Source organism: Oreochromis aureus, linkage group 5 (genome assembly GCF_013358895.1).
Source record: "Oreochromis aureus strain Israel breed Guangdong linkage group 5, ZZ_aureus, whole genome shotgun sequence".
Classification (NCBI taxonomy): domain Eukaryota; kingdom Metazoa; phylum Chordata; class Actinopteri; order Cichliformes; family Cichlidae; genus Oreochromis; species Oreochromis aureus.
This window is the reverse complement of record NC_052946.1, coordinates 38873244-38892292: the sequence shown is the minus strand read 5'-3', so window position 1 is coordinate 38892292 and position 19049 is coordinate 38873244. Positions and strand designations below refer to the sequence as shown.

The 19049-nt window shown below is 43.2% G+C and overlaps 1 protein-coding gene across 1 annotated transcript in view; it reads left to right on the top strand.

Annotated features, from left to right (window-relative positions):
- LOC120440349 (dedicator of cytokinesis protein 3) overlaps window positions 1–19049 on the top strand; it is a gene marked incomplete at its 3' end in the record, with an annotated part of 54325 nt that overhangs the window by 13922 nt on the left and 21354 nt on the right. Inside the window, exons 4-13 of the mRNA XM_039612680.1 lie at window positions 3040–3202; window positions 3707–3813; window positions 4455–4626; window positions 5168–5265; window positions 5557–5640; window positions 7191–7291; window positions 7839–7920; window positions 10401–10571; window positions 12367–12559; window positions 14091–14218. Coding sequence (XP_039468614.1) covers window positions 3040–3202; window positions 3707–3813; window positions 4455–4626; window positions 5168–5265; window positions 5557–5640; window positions 7191–7291; window positions 7839–7920; window positions 10401–10571; window positions 12367–12559; window positions 14091–14218 — 1299 coding nt within the window. The remainder of the gene's footprint in view (window positions 1–3039; window positions 3203–3706; window positions 3814–4454; window positions 4627–5167; window positions 5266–5556; window positions 5641–7190; window positions 7292–7838; window positions 7921–10400; window positions 10572–12366; window positions 12560–14090; window positions 14219–19049) is intronic.

Sequence of the window (19049 nt, the reverse complement as noted above, 5' to 3'; positions counted from 1 at the left end):
GGCGAACACCCCCTCTGGCGCCCCCCCCCACTCCCAGTACCCTTCACCCCACCCCCACATAAAATATAGGTATATTTTATGTGTATATATGTATATTAAGGATTGTACATACATGTAAAACACATTTTACTGTAAAAACTGTTGTTGGAACCATACTGAATTTAACCAGATAAACATAATATATGAAGAGAGAGAGTATGCATAGTATGCAAACAGCTTACAAACAGCCATTATAATTCATCAGACAATGAGAACAGGACAAATCAACAATTGACAATGACTAATTAATATTGTGCTGAACATAGTCCAATTCAGTAAGCTGCATCAGTGTCAACTGTTTACTATCATAGCCAATTGGCTAACAAACGTAAACAGGAGTTTTCACTATCCCTACTAATTAATGTTACCTTGTTGTATCTCTGTTATGGTCAGTGCCATCCTCTATGCTGTTGCATGCTGGGGCAGCAGGTTGAGGATCACAGATGCCAACAGACGAAATTAACTGATCCACAAGGCCAGTAATGTTGTGGGGATGGAGCTGGACTCCGTTAGGGTGGTGTTTGAGAGGTAGATGTTGTCCAAGATAAGGACAATCATGGATAATACCTCCCACCCACTCCATGACATGCTGGCTAGTCACAGGAGCACGTTCAGTGAGAGACTGAGATTACCAAAAAGCACCACTGACCGACACAGGAATCATTCCTGCCTGTGGCCATCTCCCTGTACAACTCCTCCATCTAACACACTGTGAACCCTGCAATAGTTACACTGTGGCGGACCACCAGGTGGCTCCACTCACACCCAAGTTGAAGGGAAGTGCTGGGGTGGAGATTTTGGCGCGTACTGTATGTGAAGTTCGACAGAGAGTTAATAAAGTTGGAGTGAGACACTGAGACCTCTCCTGTCGTTATTACATACCTCCACAACACCCTTTTTACACACGCTCTTTTCTACTCTGTAATATTCTTGTCAATTTTCTTGATATTTATTTATAATCACCTCTGTTAATCCTTGATATTTATAACTGAGTGATCTTTATATATTTCTTACATGTGTAAAATCTGTAACATAATGTATTGTTTGGAGTTTAGTCTGTTACTGTTACTATTTTTACAATTTCTTCTTGGAGCAACTGTAACCCACATTATTTCCTTAGGGATTAATAAAGTATTCTGATTCTGATTGTTTCAGGATGACCTGCCATTATCCAATCACACATCTGCTTACCTGTATCTTTTGTTCGTCTCTCCTCCTCTTCTTTTCTCTTTTTTCTAAACTGAGCACCTGATGGCTTTGAACTTTTCTTGTCCATCTTCCATTGGTTTTAATTTTGCACTCCAGTATGAACACCCCCCCAACCCGAGGATCACCACAACATAACCTAATAGACCCACACCTTAGTTCACAGATTCACTTTGTCTAGGGTTTATTTCTGGGATTTCGCACAACCCAGGATTCAAATCATGAATACATAATGGGCTTGGATTTACAACATTATGAATGAAATGTGCTCTATTTGGAAGCAGCCGGGGCCCCTTCCCCTGTCGACGGGTTGTGTGTGAGACTTTAAATCATCAAACTGGAAATTATACATTTTAAATTGTTATTGATCCCGTTACCCCGAGTCCTAAAGTGTATATTTATTTTCTTACTCTTCTTATAGTTATTGTTTGTTTACTTGCACTGCTGTAACTGGAGCCTCGTCGTCTCGTCTCTCTATATACTGGACTGTATGTAGCGGAGAAGACAAAGTTTACTTTGACTTCAGCAGCGAGCAGGCGCACCGAGGGCTCTCGCGCTCACTTTATAGAATTTCGAAAAACATCGGTGCAAATTATGAGACTGTATCATAATGTCTGGTGTTTTCGTGTTTGTTGGTTTGGTTTTTTTTGCGAGTTGGTTATTAGATGCTGCTCCAGCCAGAGAATCCCCGCCGCCCCGCCCTCTCCTCCCTGTGCCGCAAGCAGCAGGCGCACCTCGCAAACGGAGGGCGCCCTTACTCCCAGCAAATGGGCGATAGAAAACCGATGCCATCTCCAAAATGCGCTGGCTTATGTCGTGGCAGCATGAGTACGAGCAACTTTTTTTTGGAGATGCCCGTGATGCCGCCCCCACCACGATGTCGCCCCTATCAAAAACCGCTATTGCTGCTCTGTGCGGGGCGTGCATATAATGTGCAGTCTGTTTTATCAGACTTCACACAGCGCGTGCATAACAGACACCATCTTCTCTAATATACAGTAACCCACCTGCTGCACGGCATGACTCGACACTTTGCTACTGTACATAAAAGACTATAAAACTTTTTTAGCAATATAAATTTTACGCAGTGTTACCGGTCAGCGATGTAGCGACGATCAGGAGTCGGGCGGTGTGTTTCATTGTTGCCGATTTGGAGAAGTGGAGGTCGCTCTGTTCTGAGCAGTGCTCGGCGAACGTGTATAAATAAACACGTCCTGTCTGCGTAACCTGTCTTCCTGTCTGTGTGTGTCTTTCAAAAAAATGAGTCAAAACGCTTCATTGGGTGGAGAGATTAAATTGTGCCTACTTAGTACGAGGACTTTTGTACTTCACAGTAGTACTTAATTATTAATTTATTTTGTAGATAAACGTGGAAAAAATAAAAAGACATTATAAAATGATAAACACAGACAGTATAAATGTACAATTTATAAATCAAATCTGAACAAACACAATGACAATAAACATTTTAAGTTAGTTGCTGTCCACAACTGGCCTTTTTCAAATTTTCAGAGTATGTCACCACAGTTAGAGGTGAGAGAAGACACGGCTCTTTTCAACATGTACAAAATAAATGCTGAATGACTCACAGCACACCCAAACAGGTGTATGTGCTTAGTAAAGGCTTCTGTGTGAGTTTTATCCACACATACTTTCAGTATTTGAGTGGATTAAGGTATTTGATGCTTCTTCTTTTTTCTCGCTGTGTAACTCTTCTTCTTCTCTTGGTACATATTTCTGTAACTGCAGTGTCACTGATCTCGTTGTTTGTCTGTTTCTGCACATGCTCCGTAGGACTGCATCAGTCTGGGATCAGGTGAGCCCAACGTGCCAGAGCACCGCTCCTTTGTGCTCTACCATAACAACAGCCCGCGATGGAGCGAGGTGATCAAACTGCCGATTCCCATTGACCGTTTCAGAGGGTCCCACCTGCGCTTCGAGTTCAGACACTGCTCCAGTGAGTGCTTTACTTGTGTTAATACTGGTGCTGTCATGGCTAATGGGTTGATCTGTGTGGAGAAAATAAATGAGGATCCAAGCACAGGCACTCGTGGAGGTGCAAAGGAGGCTTATTGTAAAAATAAAACCCAGAACCGTGACAGGTGCAGTGTAATAAGATGACAGATGATTGCACATCTGCATTTCTTGGCATGCAGATGCAGCAGCTGGCTGCTCACTCTAATCCTTCCAGACTGATTAGGTGCTGCTTCAAGCAGGTGGTGACATTTTTGGAGTAATATCTAGAAAATATATCTAAATATAACATTAAAAGCATAACCAAGTTACTCTTTGACCTGCTTATATGCAGGCTATGTCACTTTGTCTACAATAGTCAAGTAATAAACAGGGTTTCTGAATACATCTCTAATAATCTGAGAGACATTTAACCTCGGTGCTTTTTGAGCGTACACTCGGTGCGTTTCTCCTCTCACATGTTCCTTCTTTGTCATTTTCTCTGCAGCAAAGGACAAAGGAGAGAAAAAGCTGTTTGGTTTTGCCTTTACGCCTCTAATGAGAGAGGATGGAACTACTCTCTCTGATGAGAGCCACGAGCTGTATGTCTACAAGGTGAGCTACACTAGAGCGTTTCTGTTTCCTGGCTGCTACTCATCAGCCTTCATCACACGTTAGTCATTTATTCTGCAAAGGAGTCTTTCTGTTGGCTGATGATTACAGCAGAAATGACAATATTTAGTTAGTATATTTGTGAATTCTATTGTACTTCAGTAATCTCACAGTATAACTATAAAGTACACTTTAAATGTTGTGTACACTTTGTACACCTTTACTGTTGCTCACCCAAAACTGTACAGCAGGAGTGTCGAACTCCAGGCCTTGAGGGCCGGTGTCCTGCAGGTTTTAGATCTCAGCCTGGGTCAACACACCCGAATCAGATGATTAGTTCATTACCAGGCCTCTGGAGAACTTTAAGACATGTTGAAGAGGTAATTTAACCATTTAAATCAGCTGTGTTGGATCAAGGACACATCTAAAACCTGCAGGACACGGCCCTCGAGGCCTGGAGCTGGACACTCCTGCTGTACAGTGTTCACATCACAGACTAAAGTCTTGCCTCATGTTTGCCTCAAGCTTCATGTTTGCAGCTTTTGACTCAGTTTTGCAGCTACACTTTTACAATGAGGTGCACAGATCTATTTGAAGCACTTTCCTTCCTTATTTTCCTCCTCCTTGGTGTCTTGTGTCCTCAGTGTGATGAAAACACGACCTTCAGTAACCACGCCCTCTACCTGGGGCTGCCCTGCTGTAAGGAGGACTTCAACAGCTGTCCCAACATCCCCTCCAGCCTCATTTTCCAGCGCAGCATGAAAGAGACCTTCTGGATTTCCACACAGCTCTCCTCCACCAAGCTCACCCAGAACGGTGCGCAGCTGATCTGCAGCCGGCGTTTGAGCTGCTCGTGGATAATGTGCTTAAATATGCACGAGAGAATTTCAGACTGTTACACAAAAAAAAGTGCAAAACAATAATAAAATACAGTGAACGTTTGCTAATTAATCATGTCACACGATGTGAGTATAGGCTCAAAACTAATGGCCGCTCCTCCTGAGCCTGGCTCCTCTGAAAAGGGTGTTTTTCCTTTCCACTGTCACCAAGTGCTTGCATATGCAGGCTCGTATGATTGTTGGGGTTTCTTTCTGATATTGTAGTCTTAACCTGACATAAAGCAGCTTGAGGTGACATCATTAAAATGAGAAAAAAACTGTGTCACCATCTGTTATGTTTCTGGCATGCAGACACCTGCTTTCAGTCGTTGTGCTGCGCTAACAGCGGCTTCCTCATTTATGACAGTTTTTACTCCTGTGTACATATTAAACAGCTGTTTTGCTGCTCACAGGTTGAATTCTGAATATGAGCCTGTATCCATTTTTTCCCTGGTGTTTGACTTCCTGTTGTCTTCCAGTGGACCTCTTGGCCCTGCTGAAGTGGAAGGCCCATCCCGACCGGGTCATGGACATCCTTGGACGGCTTCGGCATGTCAGCGGAGAAGAGATCGTCAAGGTGAGGTTTGAAGTTGAACAGGTGGGGAGATTGTTCTGTTTAATATGTGTAAACACCTGTACATAAAATCCTGAGACTACAGTCAGAGTGAAACAGCAGGATCATCATAATATGAAAATGTTTGATTCTTTAAAAATTGTCATGTAGTGTTCTTAAAATAACACTACATGACAATTTAGACATAAAGCCCTAAATGGAAGTTATTTTCCTCAGCAGGACTTTCAGCAGCTGTTTACTACACTGAAGACATGTCATTGAACCTGTGTGTGTGTGTGTGTGTGTGTGTCTCAGTTTCTTCAGGACATTCTGGACACCTTGTTCTCCATCTTGGATGACAACACAGACAAATATGGGCCGCTGGTGTTTCAGTCATTGGTGAGCAGTGTTGGGAGTAACAGAATACATGTAACGCCGTTACGTATTTAAAATACAAAATATGAGTAACTGTATTCATTTACAGTTACTGTTTAAAAAGGTGGTAATCAGAATACAGTTACATTGTTGAAATAAATGGATTACCACGCGGTCTTTTCCTGTTTCATATGTTCGGCTATGCCCTCTCTATTTTTGGTAATTCCACGCCGGTGGAAACCCAAACAAAACGCACATTAAGAGTCTCAATCTCACAGCTCATGTCACCCCTACTTGCTGCCCGCATAATGACATGAAGAAATCTTTTTTAAAATTATTATTCAAAAAATGACCGAGCAGAAACGGGAGCTGGAAGCATGTAAATATAATAATAACCACTGCAGCCAAGAAGAGTGCCTGACGAGCCCAGCTGTAAGTAAGCTATTAAGACTCAACTGTACACTGTGTTCGTGTTTTCCTTTGAAACAATAAGCTCCGTTGGAGCAGCCTTTCAACGCCTCTCTCTGTCTCTCGCTAGCAAAGTTGACCCAGACAACAAAGTAAAGCTAGTTTTCTGCTACGAGCCCGACACGAGCCCGACGTATTAGCCAGAGGCCCCTTTACTACAGTTCAGAGCCACGGACCTGTTTTACAGGTGCGGAATAGTTTTCTATATGAGATCGCTGCAAAAAGTGCAGCCTTACCTAATGTCCACCTACTGTTACTCATTTATATTAAGATTTAAACATCTAGTTGGTATTTGTATGGCGAGTAACCTTCAGTAATAGTAATAAATCACACAGCAATAGTGCATTCATGTAGTTGTAAAAAGTTTGATAATATATTAAGTAATCCAAAGTATTCAGAATACGTTACAAAATACATTTAGCGGCATGTATTCTGTAATCCGTAGTGGAATACATTTTAAAAGTAACCTTCCCAACACTGTTGGTGAGTGTGATGTGGGAAGTGCACAAAGAAGAAAATAAAGTAAACAAACAAAAATAACAAACAGACTTGGAGCAGAAAGGATCTAATACAGATGTGGCTAACTGTCAGTTTCAGTCTCACTTATGTCGACCTCTTACTGGAAACAGGAGTCCGATACACTCAAATGGTTTTTCAGTTGTACTTTCAGATGTAGCTGTATTGCTCTCAATAATTTGCAGAAACTGTAAAAGCCAAAAGAGTTTTTATTCTGTCATTTTACTACTCTAATTTCAGTTTGACTGTGAACAACAATAAAGAGTTACAGTTGAATTTGGAAAATGTGGGTGGGTGATGAAAGGAAGACTACGCTGTAACAGGAAAAAAAATACTGTGGGGTCATGATCACATGATCATAAAGAAAGCACTTATTTAAAAAATAACCTGGTGCCAGCACATCTGTAAATACAAGCTGAACAACAACATATAAAAAGCTGAATCCAATCAGACACTTCCAGCAGGACAGTGATCCCAAGCACAGCAGCAAACTGTGTCAGTGACGAATGTAAATCATGATTCATTTTCTGTGCATTTACGCGTCACTCAAGCATCACACTCACTGATCACAGTCTCTGTCTGTCTCACAGGTGTTCATCATAAACCTGCTCAGGGACAGTAAATATTACCACTTCAGGCCGGTGATGGACACTTACATCCAGAAGCACTTTGCTGGAGCGTTAGCTTACAAGTGAGTGTTGTTCTCTAACTAACTGACAGCCTGATTGATTAAAGTGTGATTGTATATTTGTGTACACGTCGTTTGCCTTTATTGCAGTTTGACTTCTCCTGGATTTATTTCACCGCGGTGGCTCAAGGGCATCAGAGATAAATACAATATGGAAAACTGGCATTGCATGCTTTTCATGCTCATTTAACTTTGACCTCATCCAGATATATTACATGAGAAGTATTGCTTTGAGTAAGAGTCTGAAAATTAGTTTTGCACTGACTAAATGTTTCATAGTGGGTGAAACAAAGATCTCGATCTCGGGCCGACTGGCAGAAAATAAAAAAAGACATATAGTTATTATAACTACACAAATTTTAGTTTTTCAGGTCTTTGTGATGTATTTTCGTACATGTTTGGTCCTGCAGAGGGCTGCGACTATCACAACAAAAGGAAAATCTAAGCATTTATCCTGGGCTGAACAGCTCCTTTATTAAAGTAATGCTACTTTTGCGCTCCTTCCAGTGCAGAGAATCAACCCTGTGTGGCTTTTTAAAATGTGTTTCAGAGAGCTGATCCGCTGTCTGAAGTGGTACATGGATCGCTCTGCTGAGGTGGTGAGGCAGGACCACATACAGGAAGCCATGAGGGTAAGAGCTCAGTGCCACCTGGGTGGAGCACTGACCTGAACGCTGAACTCGGAATAATCAAACACATGAAGGGCTGTTAGCATTTTTAGTTTTATATAACAGTCTTTACCATAAAGCCCTTTTTAAACAAAACAAAAGACAACACCTGAACTTTTTAATTCCTCCCACTGGACGTTCTTGCTCAGGTAAAATATGACTGCACGTGCTCAGAACTACATCAGTGATGTAGCAGAGCTGGGAATAGATGCACCGTCCCACGCAGATGTGCAGAACGTACCACATTTCACAGACAAATGCTGCTCAGCACTCTAAAATATTTATCCGACTCAAGCATCCATCCCAAATGGGTCACACTGTCATGTAAAAAGTGGACGATGTGAATTATTGAGAACAGCTTTGACACATGCTGCAGTCTCCAGATTTATCTTTTATAAACTGTGTCCAAGGAGTTTTAGCCTGTTTCTGTCTGCTTTATTCTTCCACTAACTTTCTTAACCATTGTTGAAACCAAGGAGCAGCCCAGATGCTGCAGATGTTTCTGTCCTGGTGCATCCTGGGATCTCTGTCCAGATACAAAATGGATCTTGTCTCCTGCAGATTTGATAAAGGCATAAACTCCAGATGAAAAGAACACTTTTTATTATCTGTAGCTGGTAGCTTTTGTAAAAAAATAATAACTAGACTTAAAACCAGCAAAAATTTTGAGTAAGCAGTCATTAAAATAGTAACAAGAATATTCAAGAAGAGGCTTCAGAATTTGATCTCACATCCTGATAACCACACGTTTCACAAAACCAGAGTCTCAGTGGGGATTTTACAGTTTGTAACTCAGACATCCTTTTGACACACAGTCATTAGTTAATGTGGACACGCAGTCCTGTAAAAAACTCATGTGCAACCTTACTGCCTGCTGCAAATGTGCATGATTGACTGATCATTATGTTCAAACCATGCAATCCTCAGAGGGTTTGCAAAACACCAAAAAGCTCTGTCTCCGACTCTGAAAGCCTCGATTAGCATGTTAAAGTTTAAAGTTGATGACAGCACAGTCAGAAGGTTTGCCAGGAGAAAACATTTTCTCTGATTTGCATCTGAACAAACCACAAAGATGTCTGAACTAAAGTGTTCTTATTGAACACCACCATGTTTGGGTAAAACCAAACACAGGATGTCAGCACAAACAGCTCACACAGAGGTGGGAGCTGTGCATTAATGAGTCTTGCAAACCCATGTGAACAAGCGCACGAGCTAAATGAGCGGACTGAAATTCCCCCACAACAATGTGACAGAGTGATGAGTTTACAGACAGTTTCATGAAACTATGTCTAAATGCACAGAAGCTAATGAAACACTGTGGAAGTATAAACAGAAGATTACACTGAACTAAACTAAAAAGTAAAACTGGTTGTGAAGCAATAAAAAAAGGAAACTAGAAAAACAAACCAACTGAAAATGATGTCGTTAAATAAAATTACAGGAAGTCTTTTTAAGTCGTTGTCAGTTTGGTCATATTTGTCACTAAAAGCATCGTTGGCGTTCATGTTAATTAAAACCTGGATAAGCTACATGATTGTGAGTCAAAGTTTGTGTTTTAGTCTCTGTTCTGAACTTCCTCAAATCCATCCCTGTGAAAACTCTCCCTCTAATTTAAGACAAAATAAGAGAAACTAAAGCTTAAAGTGGGAATATTTTATAAGAGCAAGACTAACTGAAATTACCCATCCTTTAAAAAAAGTGTACAGTGCTCCCTCGCTACATCGCGGTTCACTTTTCGCGGCCTTGCTGTTTTGCAGATTTTTTTGGTACAATTTTGCATGGCTTTGGTTTTTTTTGTTTGTTTTGTTTTTTTTACAGCGCATTGTGTTCTGCGTCCTGATTGGCTGTAGACCGTTATCAATCAATCTCGTGCCGTGTCTCCTGTACAGCACAGAATGCGTCCAGCTTGTCAAATTTACATAAATCTTCGCTAGCAGAAGACAACAAACACAACAGTGTCGACGTCAGAGGATTATAAGGCGCATTAAACGAAACCAAACAGTCAGACAAGTCAAACTTCACTCAACTCATTCTTCTTGGTTCCTCGACGTCTGTACCATCGATTCATTAATGTTGAATTCTCTGAAAACAGGGTTTGATCTTTGGTTTCATTCTATAATACTGGACTTATTTTTCTACGAAGGTTTGAACTTTGAGAGTTTTTAAACAAGAGAGAAACGTGTGAAAATGTTCATGCCTGTCTGAGAAAAGTGTAGGTTTTACAGGTTTTACAGCCTTAAAACATCAATAATAATTGTAAAAAATAAAAAGTTTGCTACTTCGCAGATTTCACCTTTCGCAGGTTATTTTTGGAACGTAACACCCGCGATAAGTGAGGGAACACTGTACTCCTAAAACATTTGAGGTTTGTGTTTCTTCTAGAACAAAAAAAAAAAGAGTGAATATTTCATGTTTCTCGTTTCTTTGTTTCTACGTCCTCTCAGGCTTTGGAGTATCTGTTCAAGTTCATCATCCAGTCTCGGATCCTGTACTCTCGGGCCACGTGTGGCATGGAGGAGGAGCAGTTTCGCACCAGCATCCAAGAACTCTTTCAGTCGATCCGCTTCGTCCTCAGCCTGGACAGCCGCAACTCCGAGACGCTCATCTTCACTCAGGTGAGGAAACCTGCTGGAACAAAAACATTTTTTCTTCCTTGCTTAGGAAGCAGAGAAATCTTTTTTTGATGTGATTTTGATGTTAAACTGTTGTGTCGTCATAGTTTACAGTAGACAGCTAACAGTAAAATGTGCTGTAGTTTAGCTGCTTCCCATCTTCTTGTAGTTGCCTTAATCTGACTTTTATTTCACTTCTGTTCCTTTTTCCACTTGTACCTCGCATCTTTCCTCACTTCCTTTCCTCATCTTCTCTTTCAATTTCCCCTAAATCTTTGCTCCTTCAATTGGGTCCCTATTATTCCTCCTGGGTCTCCTCCACACCCAAATACCACAGGGCCCCCAGCCTTGTCCGGGCCCAAATCAAGCCCCAGGTCCCGGCGCCGGGCTTCCCGCTCCCTTAGCACTAGCTCCTGCCCCGGGCCAACTGCAATCCACTGTCCCAGGACAGGTTCCTGGCAGCGGACAGGCCAACTGCACTCAGGCCGTGAGCGCCAACGCTCTGCGGCCGACTCCGCTGTCAGTAAGTAGACGTTTGGATGAAACCCACAGCACCCCTGTAACCCCGTGAAGCCCAGAGTCCCATTTCACCTCAGAGAGCTCTAACCACACACACATGCACACCTGTGGTCCTCCACACACACGTCCCGGCTGCCATAGCACACAAGTACACGATGTCCTCTTGCACTCGCTGGTCACACATGCTGTGTTTTCTGCAAACCCACATGTCCTCTGACTGAGAGCATGTTTGTTAATGACATCCATCCTGATAACTCTTCACTTCACTCGCTGTAGAGACAAAAATGTTTCTTGCACCCGGCTGTAAACGTGTGTCTGCTGTCTTTTATATCCAGGCTCATGTGGCCAAAACAGGTACTGCAGGTTTTGGACTTTTTCAGCCACTTGATTCACGCAATAAGAATAAACTCGTTTAAATAAATTAATCTCATGTACTTCTTCCTATTTTTCAATGAGGCCTCTAAACATTTTCCAAAATCCACAATTTTCACCAGAAGAACTCTTAAAAAGTGGAACTAAAACTGAAGTATTTACCCAGGACCTCATAGGCTTAGATTATCTTTATTTTTAGAAGAGGTGAAATATAGTTAGTAAGGAAAAATAAAAATACATCTGATTTATAGAAGGGTTAGGGTTGACCTGAGGAAACCTCAGATACAAACTACGCAGCGAGTTTAAACAGCAAAGAGTCGAGAAGAAGTTCAGATTGGCCGAAAATGTTTTCATCCAGAGTTCAGCAGCTTTCAGTTTTGTGCCACTTTGAGTCCAGTTCACACCAGAATGAACCTGTTTGTCCAAAACTCCACGTCTGCTGCTAAAATCCGTCTTTGTGTCCCGTTCACTGTCTGTTTAAACCATGTTATTAATGATTGGTACCCCTGACTTGCTAGTGTGTGTGCTTTGTCTTCCTTTTTCAAATCTTTCACTTTCAGCTCTGGTTTGTTTTCTGCTGTGGAATAACTTCTGTGTGTCTTTGTACGAGCTGTTTTGTTAAAGCTGTAATAGCTGAATCCAAACAGCTGTGTCGGTGAGGATGTCTACCTGCTGCCCTGTGTGGATGGAAAGGATTTATGACTCCTCGTGTGGGTTGGCACCTCTCTCCTGTGGACACTCCACTCCAGTCACTGAAACCATGATTGTATCTTATAACCTACTCCTTCTCTCTCTTTCACTCAAACCTTTTCTTTTTATTTGACTAACACCCCCTGCTGCCCTCCTCCCTAAATAAACCTCTCCCCTCTTGTCATTAACGCCTCTTTTGTCCCACCTTTCTTCTCAGGCTGCACTTTTGAACTCGTTCCCAGCCATCTTTGATGAGCTGCTGCAGATGTTTACGGTCCAAGAGGTGGCCGAGTTTGTGCGCGGCACCCTGGGCAGCATGCCGTCCACGGTGCACATAGGACAGTCCATGGATGTGGTCAAGCTGCAGTCCATAGCTCGGACCGTGGACAGCCGGCTCTTCTCTTTCCCAGGTAAATGTTTGGATTCGTTCATCCGTTAATGTAACGGGCTGTGATTTTTGCCACAGGACTATTAAAATCAAAATAAAGGTTTGAATGACTTTAAAAACAAACTAAAGCGAGTCAAACATGCAGCCAAACAGCTGTTACGTTCAAGAAACCCAAATACATCATCAGGTCCATCCATCAGTTTATTCTCTTTTTGGGGTCCCAGCAGTCACAGGGAAAGAGTCCACCCTCAGAGGGTCACAGGGCTAACACAGAGTGACAACAAACTCTCACATCCACTTGTGGCCAAATTAAAATCACCCATCTACATAACCAACATGTTGTGAAAGTGCTGTATGGTTCAGACACGTGTATTTGTCTCAGTGTAAGGTAATGTTACCTTTCCTTGTTTTCAATAAGGCTCATTTACATAGTAGAGATTCCTTACTGTCACCACAGCTCTGTGTGATGTGCTACACATTTACCATCTCTGAACAGGGAACGCTAATTTAAAGAGGTTACGTCCCCAAATTGAATAAACAGTTACAACCTGACATTTTCAATTTTGAGTTTCACTCTAAATCGTGAACCCACGCAAATGCAAAGAGTGTGTCTATATGACTCAGCGAGGAATGTGTTAATGTAAAGTTGAGAATGACTTCCAAGTACAAAATTAATGCCTGACAGTTTCAGTACCACCAGCTGATACTGAGTAGTCTCAAACTGACACATCAAAATTCTTTCTGGTGAAGCCTGCACACTGCACTGTGCTCATAACGTCTGCTAACGTTGCTAAACAACATTTCTGCTGTGTAATCGGCCATGAAGCCACTCAAATGCAGATAATAAATGACTTTGATATGTCGGCGTTGTCTCTGGTGTTGTGTGTGTGTTTGTGTGTAGTTAACCCGTCATTGCCTCCCTGTTTTTTTTTCCCCCCACTGACTTTAAATGTTTCTAGAATCGATATACGCCAGGTGTACCTGAAACCACCGTCTTACTCACTGTGCGTGACTGCAGACGCTGACCTGCTTTCATGTCAGTCAGTGACATCACTGAACAGAAAATATTGTTCCAAAGACCACAAAATGTTTAATCTGATAAAAGTGACATTAAATAATTCTCATTTTAAGCTGACACTAAATCAAGCAAAAGAAAAAAAGTGATTCTTGTAATTAAAGTAATGTAACATTAATAGTATAGAGTAATAATAACGATGTATCAGGAAGATGTGGGAAGTGATATTTGTGCTATCAGTGTGAAATCTGTTTCATGGCACTAACTTGACAGTAAACTTTAACTTGTAGCTACAAAAGCTTGAAGAGCTGCACAGTTTTCAGATGGATTTGTTTCAGGACATAAACCAGACTGAAGACCAGAGCAGCAGGAGGCCGACTCCCTCTGAACAGCATCGCTGACCTGCTGTTCCAGTGCACAGCAGCGATGTTGTTGGGTTTCCCTCACCTTAAGATAGACAGACACCCTAACCAGCAGAATGTAACGTGTGTGTGTGTGTGTGTGTGTGTGTGTGTGTGTCTGTTTTGTGTTCCCTCAGAGTCTCGGAGGATCCTACTTCCTGTGGTCCTCCATCACATCCACCTGCACTTGAGGCAACAGAAAGAGCTTCTCATCTGCTCTGGAATACTCAGCTCTATATTCTCGATCATCAAGACCAGCTCACTGGTAACACACACACACATGCACACACACACACACATACACACTCGAAACACCGCTGCATTCAAATCTGAGTGTCATTGTGGGGTTTGAAAGGGCACTCATCCTAGAAGCTAGAAGAAAGAAGTCATTCCCAGCTGAGGCCAGTGGCTGGTTTTGCAGTTTTGTAGAAGGTGAACCACATGGGTTCTTTGTTTTCCCATGAGCCTCTGCTCCACCAAATTTCATGTGATTTGGTCTGCTAGTTTTCTGCAAAGACGGACAAATGTTTGTGTCTTTGCAAGAAAAAAGAATTCATGACTACAGCTGCATATCAAAAAATCGATAAGCACTTTGTCTTTTCATAATGACTTTTCAAACATCGTGAGGCTAAGGAAGGATTTGAAGGAGAAATCCTTCCTTACGATGGCAAACACGACGTTCAGATTGTGGCTGCAGTTATGTGATGGTGGTCTTTGTTGATGTGGCTGTGGTTAGAACATGAACAGGAAGCCCACCGTAAATACTTCAGACTTGCTGTTTCATGTGAACTGAACAAACAGAACTTCAATACTTACACTTAGACTTAGAGCTTTTTATTGTCATTGTGCAGTTTCTTGCACAGCGAAATTGGGTAGCTGGACCACAAAGGTGCAAAAGTAAAGAAGAGAAAACAATATACAACGAGGGAAGAAAAAGCAATATATGTGTACATATATGTGAGTGAACTACATACATGGTGTATGCATAGAAACATTGAAACAGAAACATTGTGGGGCTGTATTCAAGGGCAGTTATATAATATAATAAATAAATAAATAAATAAATAAGGGTGGAGGGGTTATGGTCATTTAGGGTGGGGATGGTGATTCCACTGAGACCTAAATATTGCACAGAACATGGAAAGACTGAGATATTGCACATAGTTGATCAATAGCAGCGTCAGAGTGGATGTGTTGGAGACGTCTGTTCACACACACAGTTTGCATTAAGAGTTCTGACAGCCCACGGGAAGAAGCTGTTCTTTAGTCTGTTTGTTTTGCACCTGATGGATCTGAACCTTTTTCCAGAGGGCAGGATGTTGAAGAGGTGGTGGTTAGGATGGAGGTGGTCCTTTATAATTGCTCTGGCTCTGGAGAGACATCTTGAGCTGGCAAGTCCAGGGAGGAGAGTGGACAGCCGATCACCTTCTCTGCAGATCTGATGACCCTCTGTAGTCTCTTCTTGTCAGCTGTTGTGCAACCAGCACACCACACAGGGATGGCGTGCACCAGCACGCTCTCGATAGTGGCACGGTAGAAGGACACTAGGAGGTCAGTCTGCAGCCTCAGAACCCTCAAGAAATGGAGGTGCTGCTGGGCTTTCTTCACTAGGGCTGATGTGTTTGTGGACCAAGATAGGTCCTCAGATATGTGGGTGCCGAGGAACTTAAAGGAGGACACCCTCTCCACATAGTCACCATTTATGGAGAGGGGAGGGGGATCAGTTCTTGTTTTTTGGAAGTCCATGACCACTTCCTTTGTTTTCTTGGTGTTTAGGGTGAGGTTATTGTAGTTACACCATTCTGACAGTCGCTGGACCTCATCCCTGTAGGCGGTGTCATCATCGTTGGTGATGAGCTGCATCAGAGTGGTGTGTCTGTGAAGGTTCTCAGTCATCCAGGTCATCGTAGTCAAAGGAGTTTGCAAAGAAAAGCGTCTGGACTTCTTTAAGTTGCTTGAAGACGTTTCACCTCTCATCCGAGAAGCTTCTTCAGTTCTAAGGTCAAATGGCCGAGAGTCCCAGATTTAAACCCAGTGGGAGTATCCCCCAAGGAGGGACAAAGGACCCCTGGTGATCCTCTAATCACATGCGCCAAGGTGTGAAAGCGGGTGTGGGACCTAATCAGCCAGGGTTTCGGGTGAGCCCATTGTGAAACCTGGCCCCACCTTGTCATGTGAATTCCTGAGGTCAGATGGCCCAGGATGTGAGTGGGCATTAAGGCGTCTGGGAGAGAACTCAAAACTGGATTATAGATGGCAGACAGTTGGTGTCGTAAACCACCGCCTCTGTTCAAAGATGGTCGCTCACAGTGGACATAGATGGCCTCTTTCACTCCTCTTTCAAACCATCTGTCCTCTCTGTCCAATATGTGAACATTGGCATCCTCGAAAGAGTGACCTTTATCCTTAAGATGCAGGGTGGACTGCTGAGTCTTGTCCTGTGGAGGTGGCTCTTCTATGTTGTGCCATGCGCTTGTGAAGTGGCTGTTTGGTCTCTCAATGTAGAGGTCCGGGCATTCCTCGCTGCACTGTACCGCATACACCACGTTGTTCAGTCTGTGTTTTGGAGTTTTGTCTTTCGGGTGAACCAGTTTGTGTCTGAGTGTGTTGTTGGGTCTGAAGTACACTGGGATGTCGTGTTTGGAGAAAACTCTCCTGAGTTTCTCTGATACACCGCTACATAGGGGATGACAATGTTGTTGCGTCTGTCTTTCTTATCCTCCCTTGCTGGTGTCTGGTCTTCTTTTCTGTGCCTCTTTGCTGACTTTATGAATGCCCAGTTAGGATAACCGCATGTTTTCAGTGCTTCCTTTACATGTGTGTGTTCCTTCTTTTTCCCTTCAGGCTTAGAGGGAACAAGTTCTGCCCGGTGGTGTAGGGTCCTAATTACTCCAAGTTTGTGTTCCAGAGGGTGATGGGAGTCAAAGAGGAGGTACTGGTCCGTGTGTGTGGGCTTCCGGTAAACTTCAATGTTGAGGTTGCCGTTCTCTTCAATGTGCACAGCGCAGTCCAGGAAAGGCAAACAGTTATCCTTTGTGTCTTCCCTGGTGAACTTGATGTTTTTATCCACAGGCGTTAATAATGCGCAGTGAAGGATTCCACTTCTTGTGTCTTGATTTTGACCCAGGTGTCATCTACATATCTGTACCAGTGGCTGGGTACTCTCCCTTTAAAAGAGCCAAGAGCCTTTCTTTCCACTTCCTCCATGTAAAGGTTGGCTACAATAGGTGACACAGGGGAGCCCATGGCACAGCCATGTTTTTGTCTGTAGAAGCCTTCGTTGTATTTGAAGTATGTTGTGGTAAGGCAGAGGTCTAACAGTGTGCAAATCTGATCAGGTGTGAAGTTGGTCCTGTCTTCCAAGGAGCTGTCTTCTTGTAGTCGTTTTCTGACAGTCTCCACTGCCTCCGTGGTGGGTATGCAAGTGAAGAGAGACTACATCAAAGGACACCATGGTTTCATCTGGATCCAGGGTAAGTTTCTGGACCTTGTCGGTGAAGTCGGTGGAGTTCTTGATGTGGTGTGGGGTGTTCCCCACGAGAGGTGCAAGGATGGTAGCAAGGTGTTTTGCAATGTTGTAAGTGGCTGAGTTTATGCTACTGACTATGGGTCTGAGTGGGACCCCTTCCTTGTGGATCTTAGGAAGTCCATAAATGCAGGGTATGGCATCCCCTGGATAAAGGCGGTGGTATTTGAGGCGGTCAATGATTTTGTCCTTTTCAAGGTCTTGAAGGCAAGCTATAACTTTCTTTTTGTAGCTGCTTGTGGGGTCTCGTTTTAAAGCTTCGTAGGTGTTGTTGTCACTGAGGAGAGTAGTGATCTTTGTGTGGTAATCTGTTGTGTTTAGGACCACAGTGCACCTTCCCTTATCCGCTGGTAATATAGTGATGTTGTGGTCTTTGCTCAGGGAAGCGACGGCCTTCTTTTCTTGTAGGGTGAGGTTAGACGGACCTCTACATTGGAGAGACCAAACAGCCACTTCACAAGCGCATGGCACAACATAGAAGAGCCACCTCCACAGGACAAGACTCAGCAGTCCACCTGCATCTTAAGGATAAAGGTCACTCTTTCGAGGATGCCAATGTTCACATATTGGACAGAGAGGACAGATGGTTTGAAAGAGGAGTGAAAGAGGCCATCTATGTCCACTGTGAGCGACCATCTTTGAACAGAGGCGGTGGTTTACTTACACCAACTGTCTGCCATCTATAATCCAGTTTTGAGTTCCCTCCCAGACGCCTTAATGCCCACTCACATCCTGGGCCATCTGACCTCAGGAATTCACATGACAAGGTGGGGCCAGGTTTCACAATGGGCTCACCCGAAACCCTGGCTGATTAGGTCCCACACCCGCTTTCACACCTTGGCGCATGTGATTAGAGGATCACCAGGGGTCCTTTGTCCCTCCTTGGGGATACTCCCACTGGGTTTAAATCTGGGACTCTCGGCCATTTGACCTTAGAACTGAAGAAGCTTCTCGGATGAGAGGTGAAACGTCTTCAAGCAACTTAAAGAAGTCCAGACGCTTTTCTTTGCAAACTCCTTTGACTACGATGACCTGGATGACTGAGAACCTTCACAGACATATTGCCGTACATTTTGGGAGGAACACCCTTCAACTGGTACGGGGAGTATGAAAGGGAATCAAGGAAACTGGCGGATTATAGGAACCACCTTCGTTTCAACCTAAGATGCAGACAAAGCAGAGTTGTTCCTAATAGCTTGCGCCTTGGATCCACTGTCAGGGGACACAGAGCAGACTTGATTCTACAGAGAGCACAGAATCACCTTCTAAGTGAAAGGATAAGACAGGTCCATTTCACTATAGATGCGCTCCAGATCAAGATCAGCCAGACTCTGCAGGAATTGGAAACCCTTCTACCCTCTCCAATCTTAGAAGAGGTTCACAAGTTTGTGGACAAGGCTCAGCGGGCCCAACACTCTCAAGGAAAAGAAAGACAACGCAGGAAATTTCACACCTTGCTTTCAAAACCCACACTCCTCAGTCTGAAACCACACAACTCAGAGAAGAAAACACACCTGAAGACAGTCGGGAGAAATGGGTAAAGAACTTTTCAGACCGGAATCTCACTGAA